Below are 18637 nucleotides of genomic sequence, written 5' to 3' on the forward strand. Positions count from 1 at the left end.
AGATTGTTATGATATCACAAAATTCCCACAGGAGCAAAGACCCGGGGCGCATTACTTATACAATTTAAAATTTGTTTTGAAAAAGTGGCTTTAAAAGTTAAATTTCCCAATAAACGTTTTGAATTTATTTATTTTTGTTTCAGGTACATTTTAGCGAGTGGGGCAGTTCATCCGAAACAGCACTGTTTCGGATTAAATTTTGACGACAGATAAAGTAGCTATCGCCACTACGGCGAGTGTTGCCAGTTACGTATTGTCTTGCGAGAAGTGCCGCGTCTGTGATGTTGTTCGTAAAAGCCGATAATAGTGGATATTGCCGAGATGAGGATGGGCCGTAAAATTGATACCGGGAACGGACTCAACATGCTGAGAGTGGTCTATACTGCTTTGCTCTTATGGAGGTTCGACTGTGTTGTTGAGAGCACCAAAGGTAAGCGTTTATTTCAGAACTCACTGCTTACCAAAGTTAAAACACTTGAGAGCGAATCACGATAGCATGACATCGCCATATCGCAAATAAAGATTTTTTTCAGCGTGTGACATTTGAATTGTGACATTACAAATGTGACCGTCCAAATCAAAAGGGACCTTATGGCGGCTGGCACTTAGGTCTTTATTGCCGTTGTTCGAATACAAAACAACGGCAATAATGGCGTAAGTGCCAGGCGCCATAAGGTCCCTTTTGATTCGGACGACCACAAATATTCATATAAATATACATTCGTCCAAACTTATAAGATCCACTTTTTTATGTCTTTGGACAAAAGGCAGCGGTGAAATTTGTTGCGCCGCTTCTTCTTCACCTGCGCTTTAGGAGTCTAAAAGCGCTACGTCAATCTAAGTCGTTTGACGTAATTTTTTTACGACAAGTGATGTATGTCATCCTAAATTGAATAAAGAAATTCGAATGCTATATATAGCTAAAAGATATAATGCTGTAAATCGTATAACTGAGCATATTGAGAAACTAATGACCAAATATTTTACGTTTAAAGATGAATTCTGTTATAATGTTGTCAACTTTATATGCGTTAGTTCTAGAACTTACGTAAAACAAAGGAAATACAAACATTTTATCCTTAACCTGATACAATGTATTGAAACCCAACTCTAACATTAAAAAGAGCTTTTACTATATAAAGTTATTTTACTACACCTAGTAACTTTTACGTACAAAATAAACACAAAATAATAATATTAAAGGAAATTAAAGGAGATTATGCGGGAAGATTCTGAGATATATGTGAATATGACGTTCTCGAGTGTGTTAATTGCTAACACTGGTGTCAGATTTTATTTAAGTCACCTTAAAGCATCTGACATGACTTTACCGACTATATACCCAACCCTAGTAGAAAGTAATCGCAAGATATGACATTTGTAAAAGAGGAACGTAAATTAATTTAATATTTCGTAAAATTCATCGAATTTTTTCGTATTCTGTATTTTTACAAATGATTTTCGTTATAATAAAAATTGATTTTAAAAAAAAGCAATGAATTTTCAAACGAATATATACCTGAAACATTGAGAAATGTAGGGTCTTACGATGCCGACAGCTGGTCGGGGTCTTCTTAATTCAAGTGAAATTGTAAAGATACTAGATTCGTCCCTGGACTTTACTCCGGTGGGAATTGAGTTATGAAAGTTACACTGCAATTTAACTTAAGGCGCTTTCTCCTCGCATACCTACTTACTAGCGCCACATCACATTTTTATTGATTTATTTTATTTCTTCGCGAAAAATAAAAAATATATTATAACTGTGTTATGCCGCACTACATGTAGAATTTTAGAATAAAGTATTATAATATAAATAAATAATTGATTAAAAAAAACGGTTTTAGGAAAATCTACCTTTCGATTGCAGTTGACTTACGAAATGTAGTAAAAGTACTAACAACATTCAATGTAATATTACAAAATCTTATATAATAGCAAAAATTTAAATATAAAAAATCTTGCTTGAATCAATAAAATTATTATTATTTTATTTTCCACAAAATAGTACTTTCCCGATATAAAATCTAAATATGAGTTAATACATTCAGTACTAATTAAAATCCTATTAAACACATACAATACACATAGTATACATATTATTTACATACCTAATATATATTGAGAGTATGTCAAGTCATGAGATACCTTGAGGCTGCTTTACAAAAAACAATATAGCCCTTTTATTGCGAACACGGCAGTAAACCTCACGGATAGTGGGAACAAATCTGATATGTGTCGCATTTTCTTATACAACATTCATGTGGCTACATAGAGAGCTAACACGCTGGATACGACCAGAAAATGTAGATATTCAAAGTTAAAAAAACACAGTGAAGGACATCTAATCTAAACATTCCCTAAACATACCCTAAACAAATTTTGTAAATTAGTAGTAAGTGGAGAGAATAACAAACGATTTATTATTATTATTATTCCTAAAGAAAAAGTTATTATCAGGTCCGTGACATAGTTCATATGTTCATAGTTCTTTATGAAATAACTTCGCAAAATATTTCAATAAATAAATAAGAAAAGGCAACATACAAGAAAGGAAAGTATATGGACAATATTGCTTACATTATACCTTACGATAATATGAAGAGAATGTGACTGCAAAACATAAACAACAATATATATATTGTTTGTTATATTTTATTAACAAATTGTTGTATAAATCTCAACTGTGTATAAAAATTCCATGTACCTATGTTTACTAATGACCCGTGCCCACCGAATTTGTGTGCAGCACTTTCGCTGCACGGTTGTATCACAAAGTTACCTTGTATACGCGCGTGTAATTTTGCTGTGCTTTGCAATGCTGTGTAAAAATCTTTTTTTTTTTGCTGTAACGAATGTTCTTACATGTCAATTCGTGTTATTTAGTTCCATGTCAACCGTGTATGGCTACGAAGTACCCTAGGGGACAACAAAACGTAACGAAGCGCGCACCTACCATCCTCTTACATATTTGTGCTAGGAATAAAGTCCGGGATAGATTATGTATGTCGCTCACACTGTATGCTTTCGTAAACACTGATTGGGGATGTCACAGCCGTTAGTATTCTGTTAAAATATTGTACTCTGTAATATTTTTGTATTTGTTTGTCTTATGATTCTGAATTTTTGAAGCAAAAAAAAATTACACTAGAACAATAGGATCTTATACTTCCGTATAAGGCGACTAAAGGACATATAGCCTTAGCAGCTGATAGGCAACAATATTAATAACAATAAAAATATTCTCAAGGAGGGCTGAGGTCAGGTGGGTGGATAAAATCATTGCAGAATGTTTTTTAAACTTACACCAATGGAAAAGTAATTTCTCCAAGAGCAACTCAAGATGAGAGAGAGAGCGAGTAAATTTCATATGGGAACTGTTATTTTTCCGGTACAAAATGTACCCTATATCTTTCACTTCAAACTGTGTGCAAAATTTCAAGAATTAGTGGTAGAACATGGCCGATCGGATAGATCGTGCAGAGGTAACAAACAAATTTACTTTCAGGTTTATAATATTAGTTAGGATTAGGATTCTTAAAATATTAAATAAATGTAGAAAAAAACCTATGAAGAGAAATAAACAGTAATGCTATAAATAATGTTCCATTTTCACAGTAAATATTCTCAATTTCAATTAGATTATAGTTGATAGTAATAATGGAAACTGAAATGAACTAGGGGAGTTGTATGAGAGCATTCAAATCCCAAGCCAATTTAAGAAAGTTTGATTCCTAAATTAGTCTGGTCGGTATGTAATTTCCAAATTCGTAACCAAAAGCAATTAATTGCTTACCACGCAAAATTTCACTAATTTTCTAACTATATAGGTATGTAGTACAATGTACGTATATATTACGAAAATATGTTAATGTATACTTTTATCCCACTAATATTATAAAAACGTATAATGTTTGTTATTTCTTTAAACGGCGGCGACAATTCTCATGAAATTTGGTAGCGAGGAGAACATTTTTATCTCGAAAGTACCTAAGTACGCGCGGTTCCCTTCGGATGTGGTTAAAAGTCTGATAGTCAATAGCAATTTATAAAGTAGATCTTGCGTTACAGAGCGTAAAATCGTAAGTATTTTGTTTTAATAATTGATTATTTAAAATCCCTGAAATATATTTAAATTACATTTTCACTCCTTGTTGTAGATAACCTCAGTGACACTATTGTAAATAAATGTATGTGAGTTTAAACTTTAATCTGTCACGTTTTCAATAGGAAAGTATTATTTGAAATGGTTGGAATAAAAAGTGAGTCTGCGGGAAGTCTCACTAATTCCGAATTTAAATGCATGAGATCGAATGGCCCCGAACGGTGGATCCAGGACTGCTTTTGTTGATGCTTACGTATTTAAGGTAAAATATTGCTGAAATCATTGCAAAATTTGGACAGTAAATTGATTTGTTCATTCATTTTGAAGACCACAAGTAATGAGTTTTTATAACATTAATGAATTTTTTAAGATATTTGTCAAAGCGCACCTGTTTTGAAGCGCACGAGGTGACCAAAATTATATTGAGGTCCCGGTTGTATTTGCAGTCTTTATTACCCGCCAATCTGCAATAGGGGCCTAATGCAGATTGGCGGGTAATAAAGACTGCGTGCGTGCTGGGCAATGGCCCAAATCCGTATCCAACCGTAAGGAAGGCCGGTGTCCCAGCTTTGATCGATGATTAATAGAGATTTTAGTGCAACGTTTATTCATTCGTCAATCATATCATTTTTTACAGGTATCTTGAGATAAAGTCTATTTAGGGAACCAATTGCAGCAATACAAGTAAAGGCTCATTTAAATGTAATAGTTTCCATTATACATTTTTATTTTGAGTAATATTACATCAGACACAATTTCATAACGAACAGACACACAAAACGGAGCTAAGGAACTAATAGCGATTACGGTTACAATAACATTTCAGGAAATGGTTCATCAGCCGGGAGAATAGTTCCATCAAAGTTCAAAGTTGTTTTACTACTCACTCTCGGTTTGCTACACCACAATCCCCACTTCACCACATCGCAAAATATGGAGGGAACAGAAATTCTGAACAATCTCCTCGCCAATGAAAGCAGATTGATAGATGAAACAAATTGTTCACCGAGGAAATCCATTGTAAAATTACTTTTTATTTTTATATACAAATTGAACGATTATTTTTTATTTATTTAGGTATTTATGTTACACCTATATTCACATTAACATAAACATTCGAACTAATCAACTTTGACGTTAACTTTGACTTGCGCTAAAAACGCTAAGTAGGTAAGTACCAACACCATTTTGTATAAACGTCAGCGGTGCGCAGATCAACGTCAAAATCGATTGGAGCAATGGTACAACTCACCCTAATTGTGTATTCTGCACAAATCATACTATCAAACTGCCCAAATCAACTGAACACAGTGACCTGTTAGTTTCAGTTACACTTCTTGGCGCACTGTATTTTATGCTCATCCACAAAAGACGTTATCAAAATGTCTTCAAGAGATTTACGTTGCCGCGATACCCTTTCTTTGCATGTTTATATTTTATAGACCCCGCTCGAACACGAATAGAATTGGACTTTTTGTTCGTCGGTACGTGTACCGTTTTGTTAGATTGAAATACTCGATTCTCTTTGTTGGTATTTTAGGAGAACGTTATTTATAAACATACACATGATAAGATAATGCTCAATGTTAAGGAGAAACTGCTTTCTGTTTCTTGGAAATGAAAAAAAATTGGCCTAGTACAGTCAACAGCACATCAATCTACATAAACTCATTGCAAACTCGCCGCTGTTACCGCGCCAAAGATATTGATGCAGGGTAACTCGATGTGCTGTTGAGTATGTGTAGGGTGTGTAGGGCCTACACATGTCAAGATCATTTGCAACTGTTTTTCAAAAGTAACCATACTTTTATTCTTTATGGGAAATGACTAGTATGGGAAATGAGTAGTACTATAGTCTTATTATGCAAAATGACTTTAGTGCAAATGACAGGACCACTAAGTAAACGTTTGTAGAAACTAGAATAGATTAAACATTATATACATAAATCGACGATATTCTTCATTGAATAATGTCGTGTGTGTGTGAATAAGTCGTATGTAGAAACTCACAGCGCTGTATATATTATAAATAAAGAAATCATCATACCTATTCTTTGCAGTGTTTGTTAAAAACACTGCATGCACCCGACACATCATTAATATTTCCCATTACTCATTACAATATAATTTATCGACGGTGTGAAAGGAACAGATGTCTAGTGCAAAGATATATTTGCAGTGAATAGGGCTGTCGCCGACGCGAAGTGCTATTGTGGGTCTCTTGGGAGCAAAAAACTGTTCCTTCTAATTGTTTGCACATTTCGATCTCGCTGTATATAGGGTGTAAAATATCTAGAGCAAAAACAGTGGTTAAATATGTGTTATCTGTCAGTAAAAATGTTTTATTGTATTGATTTTTTATAATTATATATAATTAATAGCAGATTGACGGGAATGAAACGCGAACCCTGAGCTACGAGGCGTCACAGCTCCGAATGCAACCAGTAACACGCGAGGATGAATGATTGTGACACTTTGCCAACATGTTCTCATAATAAATGAAATATGTACATTATTTTTAGAGCGTGGAATAGTTCAAGTGATGTGTCATATAAAGCGTTTGATACGTTTATGTACAATGAATCCAAACATATTTTTCATTAATAAAGTTAAACATATTCTTCATCTGTCGATTTCTTGATTTTGTGTCGATCTCAGAACCCCAGTGGCGGTGTGAGGCGGAGACGATAAAATCAGCACACGTTATCGATTAATGTGATTTCTAATCTGTCGACATCGAATACTTACTTGTGACGTGATGACTTAATAATAAATAGGTTTATAACTGTATAACGTAGCTGTCTATCACAATTATGATTATTAAAAACTAGCGGCCCGACCCGGCTTCGCTCGGATAAAACCACAATAAAAAGTAGTAGTAGTCACTCCAGACGGTTTCGTCCATCTCTGTACAAAATTTCATCAAAATCAGCTATGAATTTTTTGAGTTTATTCGCACAAACAAAAAAATGAAAAAGGTTAGACCTTATCTCAGCTGAGCTTGCACAAACAACAGTTTCAAAAATTAAATATTAATATTTAATGTGGCTATTAAACTTCACTCACATCACTACTCCAAAGTGCATGGGCACATGTGTTAAACCATCGACGAACCCCAACCCTGCTGCACCCTAACCCTAACCCACACTGCAAAGTGGCAATCTCTTGATCATTTATTTTTTACAAAGCTTCGCCGAAAAGAGCTTTTGTTGTCCCTGCAAGCTGCCTTTAAGTTTTGAATATTCTGATAGCGATTTCAAACATAGTAAATTACGATTTTAAGCTAAACCGAGCTGTTTTATCATAGAGATCATTAATTATATATTAGCCTAACTTCGCTAAGGCTGTATTTTCTCATCCATCCATTTCTCATATTTTTTTAAGCGTTCTAAGTAATTTCTTCAATTTCAGAATTTTCTATCTTATGAAAACTTTCAAAAGTCAGAATAAAATATTTAGAATATAACAAAGGTTTGAATCTCATCTAATCCTTTTAAAATATTTTTTTTATATTATAATAGCAAAGAGAATTCTGCAAAACTAAATATTTTAGTAACAAGCTTGCTTTTTAAAGAGAATTTCTCGTTGCCCACCGTTTAAGTGGGCGGTGGTCCAATCTTATAAAGACCTTGAGAGTAAACGATCTTCCACTTGATTTTTCAAAGAGTTTACGAACCGTTTTAGTTAATTTTTGAAAAAGATTTTTGCATTTTTGTATTATTTTCTCTAAAGTCCATTTCACGAAAAGCAATTTATCGTAAACTAGCTACCTAGCCCGGATTCACGTGGTCTACTAGGTTGTTTAATATATAAACCATCGTTAATAAATTAAATAGCTTGGTAAGCTTAGAAACATAGTTTACACACCTTGTTTTATATTATGTAGTGATTATTAATCAAATTTTTCATGCGACTTTAGCAGTATAAAACGTAGTATTTATAGTTAAATAACCCCGAAATATACATAGTTATTATATATATATATAAAGGTCCCAAAGCCTGGGGCGGAAAAGGGTCTCATTATTTGCCCGTGGTTGTGTTGGGTTATTATTGTATTTGTTTATTTTCCATGATTGTGCCGCTCAGACCCTTAACAAAAGCATTATATATACGAACGAATTTTGGAATTATATTTGTTTATATAGTTTCAGTATGGTTTGTTCTTGTTGATATTTCAAAATTCCCTGAATTTATACCGTAATATAATTACGACTTATTGCAGCAAAACTAGTGTGAAATAAAACTGATGTCTCATTTAAATCTCATGAGATCTACGCATAAAAATTTACCTAGTTAACACAAAATAAAGTCTGGAAGCTGTAGATGTAGGAACATTGGTTATAGAACAAATAGTTAAAGACGATTTGTTCGAATAGTTTTGAAGATCTGTTTGGTTTTAATAAATGAATATATAGAGACCTATATCAGCTTTGTTTATCTATTGCTCGTATGTATTTTAGTTTTTATCGATTAATCTTCAATAAATCTAAAACACGTATCTTAACTAGTTTGAATAATAATTGCGTTGAAAATGCAATATAATGTGTACCTAGTCATAGCATTTTCATGTTTGAGAATAATACGCTGTTTGAGTTGCGTTACTGGATATATTAGAATATTTTCAATATAAATTTTTGAACTGACTGCTTGAGTACACTATAATTTATAACATAAAAATCCTGTATCAATTGTTTTGTTTCATAGGTTGCAAAAAATTGATACATTTCTTTTATTATGACTTTTAAAAATGAAAATTAATTTAACAAAGTTACTGTTTAAAAGAGTTTTTAAAGAAAAAAAAAAGCGCATTTTGTTAAATGGTACGTCATAATGCCTATTTCCTTCTGTTATAAAATTCTATCCAATATGTGACAACGTATCACACGTCGGAGATACGACGCCCTTATAATTTCAACATCATTTCAACACGCCATCAATGTGAAATAGAATATACAATTTCCCTTTAAAACCGATGACAAGAAAATTCAACCCCACATAATTAAATCGTCACATACAAACATGACAGAATTACCACCCTAGTGCGATGACAAACAAAGAAGTAATACTTCATTGATACACGGAATCTGTATAACAGCCATTTAAGGTGTGATAAATCACCCAGTCCCCTTGTATTGTATCATAGCTATTATCTGGGGCATCCGTGCGTATTGTCTCGAGGCATCAGGGGATAGAAGCCTGGGGGACAACATATGCGGGGTACAATTTGATTATGCCATTACTCTCGCAATCTTTAGACAAGGATGTTTAGTTTAGACGCATGCCTTGTTTGAGGCATAAATGTTCACTAAAAAGTATAGGTACATTAACTGTCCGCCTGTGTTATGTTCCATAATATCCTTGTCGGTTAAGCTCATTCTTCGAAACCACAGTTTTACCGATTTTGATACGATTTGCATTCGCTCTCGCGTTCATCTAGCTTTTTCTCGATTTCACACACAACCGTTAAATGTTGAAACACAGGCCTGCTTTCTTATCCATGCGTGCTTGTCACTCTCTTGACTAAACTTACATACTATGGGTTTAATACTGCTACCTACGTTACAATGGTTCTCTAGTTATTTGACTGATGGTTACCAAAAAGTAGAAGTATAAGAAATGGTACTACACTACCATGTGATAACAAGCATTTCATCAAAATTCCATGAATGAAAAAAATGTTTCTGAATTCAGAAACATTTTTTAACATTTTTATTTTTTAACAGATGAGAGAAAGAAAAATAGTTTATTTGGTACCATTGTACCAAATAAACTCATCTGATCGTATTTCCGTTTACTTTCGCAGCCATTGAGCGTCGTCGCCCAGGGTCCGTTTTCCTACTTTTTCGTCAACACTTCGTACGGTCGACTGCATCTCTAGTTGTCAGACCTTTGGCACGCATTTCATTCATGTCGACATATTTCTGGTCATCAACTGGCGGTTGTCACTTTTGTTCAGTATATTTTTGACCTTTCCTACCATAGATAATTAATTTTATCTATGTTTCCTACGCTACCCACACTGAGCCGAGTTTGGACTTTATTTAAGTAATAAAATATTTTCTTCAATTTATTACTTCTAGACTTGTTTATACTTAAATCGTCGAGAAGAATTTTAAACAGTAATATTCACTTTATGTCAATTAAACTTTTGAATCTTTATTAAACTTTCTCTTTGTACAGCCGTTCTTATCAATTAGTAAGTCAAAAGATTGCTATATAATATTAATTGGGTAACATCAAAGCCATTTCTCTTAGAAATCAGTTCTAAATGTATAATAATTTGCACAGATTAAGACCGATATGGTTATCAAAAACATTATTCATGATTCAAGGATTGTGATAATACGATTGTCGCAGTAAGATAAAAATATCCGTAATATATTTATGTACAGTAACATAGTTATAAGAAAATGTTTTATAACTATCATTCTAGGCATACCTTTAATTATAAAAAGTATTAAGTTTAATGATATGATTATATTACTCGATTAAATAAATGCATGGGTTTTTATTCTTATCACAAATACAACGTTTTGTAACATGCAATTATTTAAAATACTTTTAAGCAATAAGTATAATAAAGATAATTAATTGGCATTGAAAAACAGTTACAACTATAAAAAGGTTTTACTATATAATTAAGCTAAAGTCGTTCTTAGCCAACGCAATTTTTTTCAGAAAAAATGTCACGTGGCGTCGTTATTAAAAAGGTCAGGTTTTTATAAAATAGTCTGATTAGTAGTTGCGATCTAAGATTGCAATAGATATCTTTGTCCAGGGGCAAAATTGATAACACATACACACAAGTAAACTTACACTTTATGTACATATAAATAAGTCTAACATGAAAACTTTATAACATCATTATAACACAAGTAGTTACTCATTTCCGTGCGATTTGTGCTGAAAAGATAAGAGTGTAATTATATGTTCGTATAAATAACAAGTATCCTTCATTACCTAGAGATTCATTTATCTTCGCACGCCTGCTCCCCACGCAACCAGCTTATTTCAATCTATTCTATTTGTCGTATCACAAAACAATCCGAGAGCAGAAATACAGCCTTTTTTATTTTAATAGTTGCACTTCACTCTCATAGGGTTTTTGGATAAAAAGTAACTTAATTTTTATTGTGTCAAGGAATATTTGAGAAAATGACTTGATATTTTGTAATTTATAAGTTAATGATAATTTAATTTCAATTTAATTTTTAATAATTATGACTTTGTCTGTTGCACGTCAGAAATGACTAAATGTGTGAAACACTCCTGATATTTTCCACCATTGTATGTACCACATTTTATGCAATAAAAATTATTCATTCATTCATTCATATATTTGTGAAATTAGTAGCATTATCAAAGGTGTGAAAGCGATCGAGACTGACGATGTAAGAAATAAAACCAAAAGACTTATCCCTATGTCCAATTCTGATGAGCACGAAATATGATGTCAATTTTTCGAAATTATTGTCCTCACTCTACACTCCACTTACAATTTGTTGATCTCAAAATAGACCTGTAAAAACAATTGTTATATTCTTTGTGAACAAGAAAATGATGATTAATGAAAGTGGTACAAAATAATATTTTTTGCAGTTGCGGATTTTACAGTATATTTTCTCACAGAAGTCAATCCCCTGTGATCATATTGGCAATTAGGAGTCACAACCAGTTGCCAAAGAAGAACTAACATTTCATACCTCTCAAACAATTACCAAAGACGATACGAATTTCTTTTGTCGCAACTAGTTAGAATCAACCGAATAAGAATTACTTAACCATACATACACAGCATTCGTGAAGCGTTCTGTCACTTATCAAGAATGAGAAGACACATTTATCTAAACACATATTTGCTTGCTAAACACATATGGCAGCCCTGGCATTATGTTGATGCGGCAATCAGTGTCAAATAAAGGGTGTTTCAGTAATCGCCATGTTCATTACGAATGCGCTGGGCCTGAAATATCGCCTCATTGCCGCGGACTAACTGCTGTACTAAACTACTCGCCATTCTGACTAACGGCTCGCTCCACTTGTGTTGGTGAAAAATCGATAGTTTTGCGATGGTTAGCTTTGGAAACCATCCAGAATTCTATAATATCGACAATGCTATGGATAGTCGCGAGAACACTTACACACCAATTTCACATTTAATACAACATTAGGTATATCTAAAACATATATGCGTGAATAAAAAATAACAAAATGGATAAACATCCAAGACCTGGTTCGTGATTATTCCTAGATCGTCTCGACCACTGCGTGTCGTACTGGCATTACAATTTCAACAAAGACAAGAATAAATTTTACTATCCGACCTTAAAGTAATTCATCTGCAATGTAATTTTTAATAATGATCGATTTTGGAAACGTTTCCTTTCTCATGAAAATTTACGGATGGTAATGACAGAGCGGCCGCTGCGGTCGAAACACTGTAGGAACAAACCTTCAATTTGTTAAGATAATTTTCCATTTCACCTAACCGGAGATCGAACACTAATGGTCCGATATAAGCGGCATGAGGTCGTCGAACTAGATATTATATTATTAGCTTTTTCTTCATAAATAGGAATTAAAATGTTAATATTGTAGTTTCATATGTTCATTGAACAAGTATTAATAACAACGTATTTTTTTTTTTAAGTTTTTATTTAGTTTCACCAGTCTCGATGTTTGTGTCTGTCTGTAATAAAATGTTGCAAGTAAGATTTCTCATACTTCCAGTTGTCTTGTGGCAAAAACGATAATATATATTTTTTTAAATGTTAAATTTATATCTCGGAAATTAGCATCATATAGATCATTAGCATTATATGAAGACAAAAAGCAGCCACCCCACACATTGCTTTAGTAAGAATTACGAACGTTAATCAAAGCTTGATCTCCAAAAAACCTGGGGAAAAACCGGTAGTTGATAGCATTGGGTAATGAGTTTGCTCATTCTTTTGGCAAAAAACAGCAACTTGGTTGAGATTATAGGCCTGTCCGGATTTAGAAATGTAGATGCCCTCAGGCAATGAATTAGAAGTATCCCCTAATTATATTCCGAGATTTTTTACTGACAATTGTATCTATACTTGTATATAAAAATAGTGAAAGTGAAAATGCGTAAATAAACTGTGTTTTTTTTTACTTCAGCTATCAGGTCCCGCTGCTAGGCAAAAGTTACCCTTTCTGGTTCCAATCACATCTATCCCTCGTCAGTTGTTGTCTCATTGAAATACATTCATATTCGCTTGATTAATTCTAGCTATAATATCCTATTCGATAGTAGCTCCTTTAGCTATAATATCCTATTCGATAGTAGTTTAGGAGGAAAATAAAAACAGAGAATGTTCCACCTACGCATACTTTCAAAAAAGTAAACAAAGAGCTTTAAACTAGAGCTTCTTTTCTTATGAGCCATAACCACAGACTTTCAAGAACCTATCATTATTCGAACCAATAGAGTGCAATGTCAAACTTAAACTTCAAGATTTTTGTTCTATCTAGGGGATAAAGAATTGTCACAATGCTCTGTATTTATTGTAGGGGCCCCTCTCCCATGTATGGCCCAGGGCGGTAGTTTCGCTTACCCTATCCTAAATCCGTTCCTGTCTATCCTTAACGAGATTAAGGACGGGGAACTCACGCGGGAAAATGCACAAATCTACGGAACCATTTACCTATGTGAATTACTTTGTGGTCTCGGCGTCCTCACTGGCTGACAGAGCGCTGTAATGCGACGCTATAAATATATGAAGTTACAGCCACACTACAGGTAAACAAGTTAATAACACGTTTGTATTGTCGCATCGCGCTGCATCTTACCGGGAAACAGAAACCGGGAAAACGCTCAGATGAGAGAGAGAAGAGAGCCAGTTGCTTCTCCTCCAGTGCATATTGTAAAAGTCTATCAAGGGAAAGGGCTGTAAACTTGAAATTCCTCTCATAAGCGATGGGCTAACAACCTATCATTATTTAAATCTCTATTCCAGCAATAAGCCAGCTATACACATAATCATGGCCTTCTAGTTTCGCAACTTGGCTCTGTCTATCCCGTAACGAATAAAGAAGTGACATTGTATCTGTATAATATTCTGTGCATAACTGTTGTAACGTATCTCATTTACAAATCCAACAAGTAAACGGCCTATATACTGTTAGCAATAATTTTAGTCCCGTAACTAAATGCGTGGTCTAATTTGAATAAAGGCAATCGTTTGTGGAATAGCTCATTTAATACTACATACGAGTACATGTCACAATACTGAAATTCAAATTTTACCTAACTACTAAATGCAATGCGGTAGGATGATTTCACGTTTGGTTGTGTTATTGGAAATATCCATTAAAAATCAACTTATTTATGGCCTGTGGTTCCCGTAATAGAATGGATCACTCTAATATCTTCCCGTTTAAGTTGTAAGAGGCGACTAGAGGATATAAATCCAGCTAATACGCATTAACAGTAATTAGGATTGCTTTACATAAAATTTTACTATGCTCCAGGCTTTTTGAAGTTGTATGTAAAAACTTTTAAAAATTACTAATTCTTTTATTTATATTAGTGAACATTTGGACGGCGTTTAGAAATTAGATGTTTTCTGTAAGTCAAAAAGATAATCTGAAAATTATCAAATTTAATTCGCATGCAGTTTTCAGTCGTGTCGTAATTTTGTATGTTCATTACATTGCCGAAAGCCTCCCGGCTCGTGATAGATGGGCTGTTTATAGAGAATAATGGCCCATCTAGCACTTTCAAAATCGTTTTACCTCGTCCAATTACTGCTTGCACGTAATTTTCAGTCAGGTATAGTCAGTTAGGTATAGTACAGTATATCGCAATTATTTCATTAAAACGCACAAGATACAATTAGATAGGAACAGTACAAAAGGCGGACGTCATGCTAAAAGCATTATATAACGGTCAACAATTGGGTTCTGCAGAGAATGGTATGCGAGTTTAAAAAATAAAGAAAATCATGTCATGTCAATATACCCTATTTATGTCACGGTACGATAAAGGCGAATTTGCAGCGACTTTGGGTTGGTTCATGTGCTGTTGAGTCTTCAATTGCCTACTCTCTAAACTGCGGTTTTGATCCCACTAAAAGGGATCAAAAAGTGTTATAGTCAATGGCGCTTTATAAAATAGATGGAGCTAGGTACTGTACATAAAATTAAAAAAGTATGTTTTTTTAAATAAATATAACTGCGTGTAACACCGCGCGCATCTAGTTAAAATATAATTGTTATCGCAAACTTGTATATTAAATTCTTACGGTTTATGTCGCATATCTGGCGATTTCACACGGGAATTAAGAATGTTGGAGAGGATACTTTCCGTTGACGGAGATTATTTGACAAAAAGTGCGAACTGACTAAACATATATAGGAAAAAGAACCGAAATTAAATCATCGACAAAAAAATACAATTACAAATTAAGTGTATTGTATGTATTTTCGGATCAAATTTTGTAACTCAATTTGATGATTTGATCTTCAACCGATTGAACTGAATTTTTTTCACACGTTTAGTTTGGATGATAATGTCTTATTAAGGTAGACCTAGGAACGGCTCACGACGAGGGAACTCCTCAATAATTTGATTTTTTTGTCAAACATTGAATGTATTAACATCTCTCTGACAACAATAAAAGCTTGCGTCAAAAATTTCATTTTTGTAAAAAACTTATAAGATGGTTCTTTTTTCTTTCGTGTCCTATGTATTGATGCATTCAATGGATTTATTTTATTCATATGAATATTTTGATTTATATACTTACGTTTTTCGATATAAATTGCCTAAAAAGAATCCATTACTGAACGTTTGGTGTCATTTGTAAATGTCGGAGGATGTATTTCGTTTTGTATAGGTAACCTTTGCGCTCATAAATCATGTGGCCCATAGTTCTTCACCTAACCTTCCGGTTTACTGGTCACTTCACTTAGAAATAAATTGTTTTTCTTTTTTTTATTAACTTTCGTTATGGTAGCTGTAATTGAATTTTCTTTTAAGACGATTCCAGAATATTTTACTGGTTTTATCTCTGTTTATATAAAAATATCTCATTTGTTCTACAATTATAAAGTAAGAAATCAACCCCCAACTTGTATAATATAACTCTATATGAAAATAATTTTGAAAAGACGACCAAAGACTATCTGTCTGTTACATAAAATTGGTCCCAGAAATTAGTAATCTGGCATGGGTGATATAATTATTATGTCAGAAGTAACTATTATACACTGACAAAATCGTGAGCAATCAACTATTTTTCTGTTAATCACTAGAAAAACACATGCTTTATAAATTTCAATGATCCCACTTATTAAGGCAATATCGTAAAATGCACGTAACCCGGCCATTTACGAAAGGTCACAGGTTAATGAAATAACGTTGAAATCTGCTCGAAATGAACCCGTTAACTAACCGTGTATCCTGTACGAATATAATATAAAGTGTTCATACCAACTAATCCTACCTGGGTGTAATCCCGTCCCTTCATGTAATAGACTCAAACGAAGCTCTTATATCAATTTAATAAACCCCTTTAAATTAACTGAATGAAGGATGGTACGCACTGGCAGGTTCTTCCGGCTTTATCAAAATGTAACAATGGTCCAGTGGTTAAAACACTCTATGTTTCAAAGGTTCTAGGTTCGAATCCTATTTGTGCTACATGAGTTTGTATACCAATCTGACTCATGTACCTATTGCATTTTTTATAAACCAAGCTATAAGAAGAAGGGGAAAGGGAAAAAAGATGAGGGAAACATCGTAAATTACATGCAATATAATATCACTTAGATTTATGCGACTACGTGCCACCATATATGGTTAGGTGGGCGTAAAAATCATCTCGGATTCCTGCGACAGGTGCTAAATTAGAAAAAAATATCAAAATATCAGATTTTTTTTCTGAAATATTTAAACTCAACAAGATAAGAATGAAGAGAATTGACCCCAAGTAACGGGAGACAAGAAAGAAGAAGAAAAAAAAGACTTTAACAATGTTATATATGAGTAAAAAAGCTAGGAAATAAACAACATATACATGTACGCTACAAGTGATAAGTACACATACAAAAAGTTGATTGCAGGACACATAAAAGTGCTAGAAGGTTGGGAGCGGAATTGCCCACGAGAAAGTTTAGGTGTTCTCATTCATCTAGTGGAACGTAATGGTGTCGTAAAAATTGCGAGAAACGTCGAACAATCAGAGGTGGGATTAGAAGTCGACCCAAACATCGAGAGCACTCTGCCGAAACCGTTTTGGACGACGCCGATAAAAAAGGGGAAACAATTTATAAAGAGGAAGGGAATCACGAATTGGGCGATTCCTTTTTATCTACCATTAAATTTGTTATGAGATGTCCGATTGGACTTGCTCTCCTTACATATTATAAAACATGTGCCGCGTTTGTCTACCTGTTTCTCAAAAGTTCTCACCACTAGATAGCGTAATTCCTGAGAAAGATTTATGTGTATAATTTATTATGCTGATCGATAATAAATTCTATCAAGCTTCTGGATTTTTTCCTTGTTTACTAGTAACTAAGCAATTCCTTACTTATATTTTGTTCGCACGTTAGAATTAATTCTCTTTGTCTTGGTAGAAATTATTAATTTCCTTAGATTGAAACGAAATTAATTTGAAGTATCACCTGAGAGTTAACCAACTTCAAATTTAGAAATTTCGTAAAATTATTACTTGGAACTTGTTAATAGAATGAAATTAAGAGAACTAACACTGTAATAAGAGGCAAGAAATTTATATAAATAGGTAGGTAGATAGACATAACGCATAGGTAAATTACAAACGTTTTATGGCGAATCGAAATACACAAAAATAGAAGTATTCTTATGAGTCCTAAGATAGTCCTGAGTTAAGACACACAAGCTTACAAATTCTTGGTCTATATATATGTTTTGCACATAAGCTAAGTAATATAACATTGGCTATTTGCAATAACTTTTCAAGCTATTTTTATGAACGAATAATAAAATACATGTTTGAAAATATTGTTACCAAAATATTTCTTTGCTATTTCACTCGCCTCTAACAAGATAATCTAATAAAGAACAAAATCCTTTGGCAATATTGTAACAATACAAATACGATTGTGACAAGCTGGCACGATCGGTTTGCGCCGGGTAAATTTTCTTGCCCGGGCGCGAACCCATCTTGAAGTTGGGTTAACGCCTGGGCAAAAACTCGTCTAGGGGCATGACCCACGTTCATATTTGACTTATTGCCGTTCATGTAGAATATGTATATGAGATGAATCGACGTTTTCCGTGTCAGGTAAATGCTCGGGTTCCGTAAACAACTGCACCGGTTTGTAAACAAGGGTTGTTGGGATGTTACAGGGGTCAAAAGTAAATTACGTTATTTTATTGGAGGAATTAATAAAAGTTAAATGAATTACCTTAAAATGTTGCTTTATTAAACATTTCACGTTAGTTTATGAAGAAAATAAAGGAAAATCTACGAATTGTGTACGACAAGGTGTTTGGATTACACATCGGTACGACAAAGT

The 18637-nt window shown here is 33.6% G+C and overlaps 2 protein-coding genes across 2 annotated transcripts in view; one reads left to right on the plus strand and one right to left on the minus strand.

Moving 5' to 3' along the window:
* The window catches only part of LOC128675801 (odorant receptor 13a), a 101475-nt gene that overhangs the window by 39897 nt on the left and 42941 nt on the right, over nt 1–18637 (minus strand). The gene's annotated exons all lie outside the window — the stretch shown is intronic.
* The window catches only part of LOC128675800 (protein amalgam-like), a 56660-nt gene that overhangs the window by 12716 nt on the left and 25307 nt on the right, over nt 1–18637 (plus strand). The window contains exon 2 of the mRNA XM_053755482.1: nt 144–430. Coding sequence (XP_053611457.1) covers nt 322–430 — 109 coding nt within the window. The 5' untranslated portion in view covers nt 144–321. The remainder of the gene's footprint in view (nt 1–143; nt 431–18637) is intronic.

This window comes from Plodia interpunctella, chromosome 15 (genome assembly GCF_027563975.2).
Source record: "Plodia interpunctella isolate USDA-ARS_2022_Savannah chromosome 15, ilPloInte3.2, whole genome shotgun sequence".
Lineage (NCBI taxonomy): Eukaryota > Metazoa > Arthropoda > Insecta > Lepidoptera > Pyralidae > Plodia > Plodia interpunctella.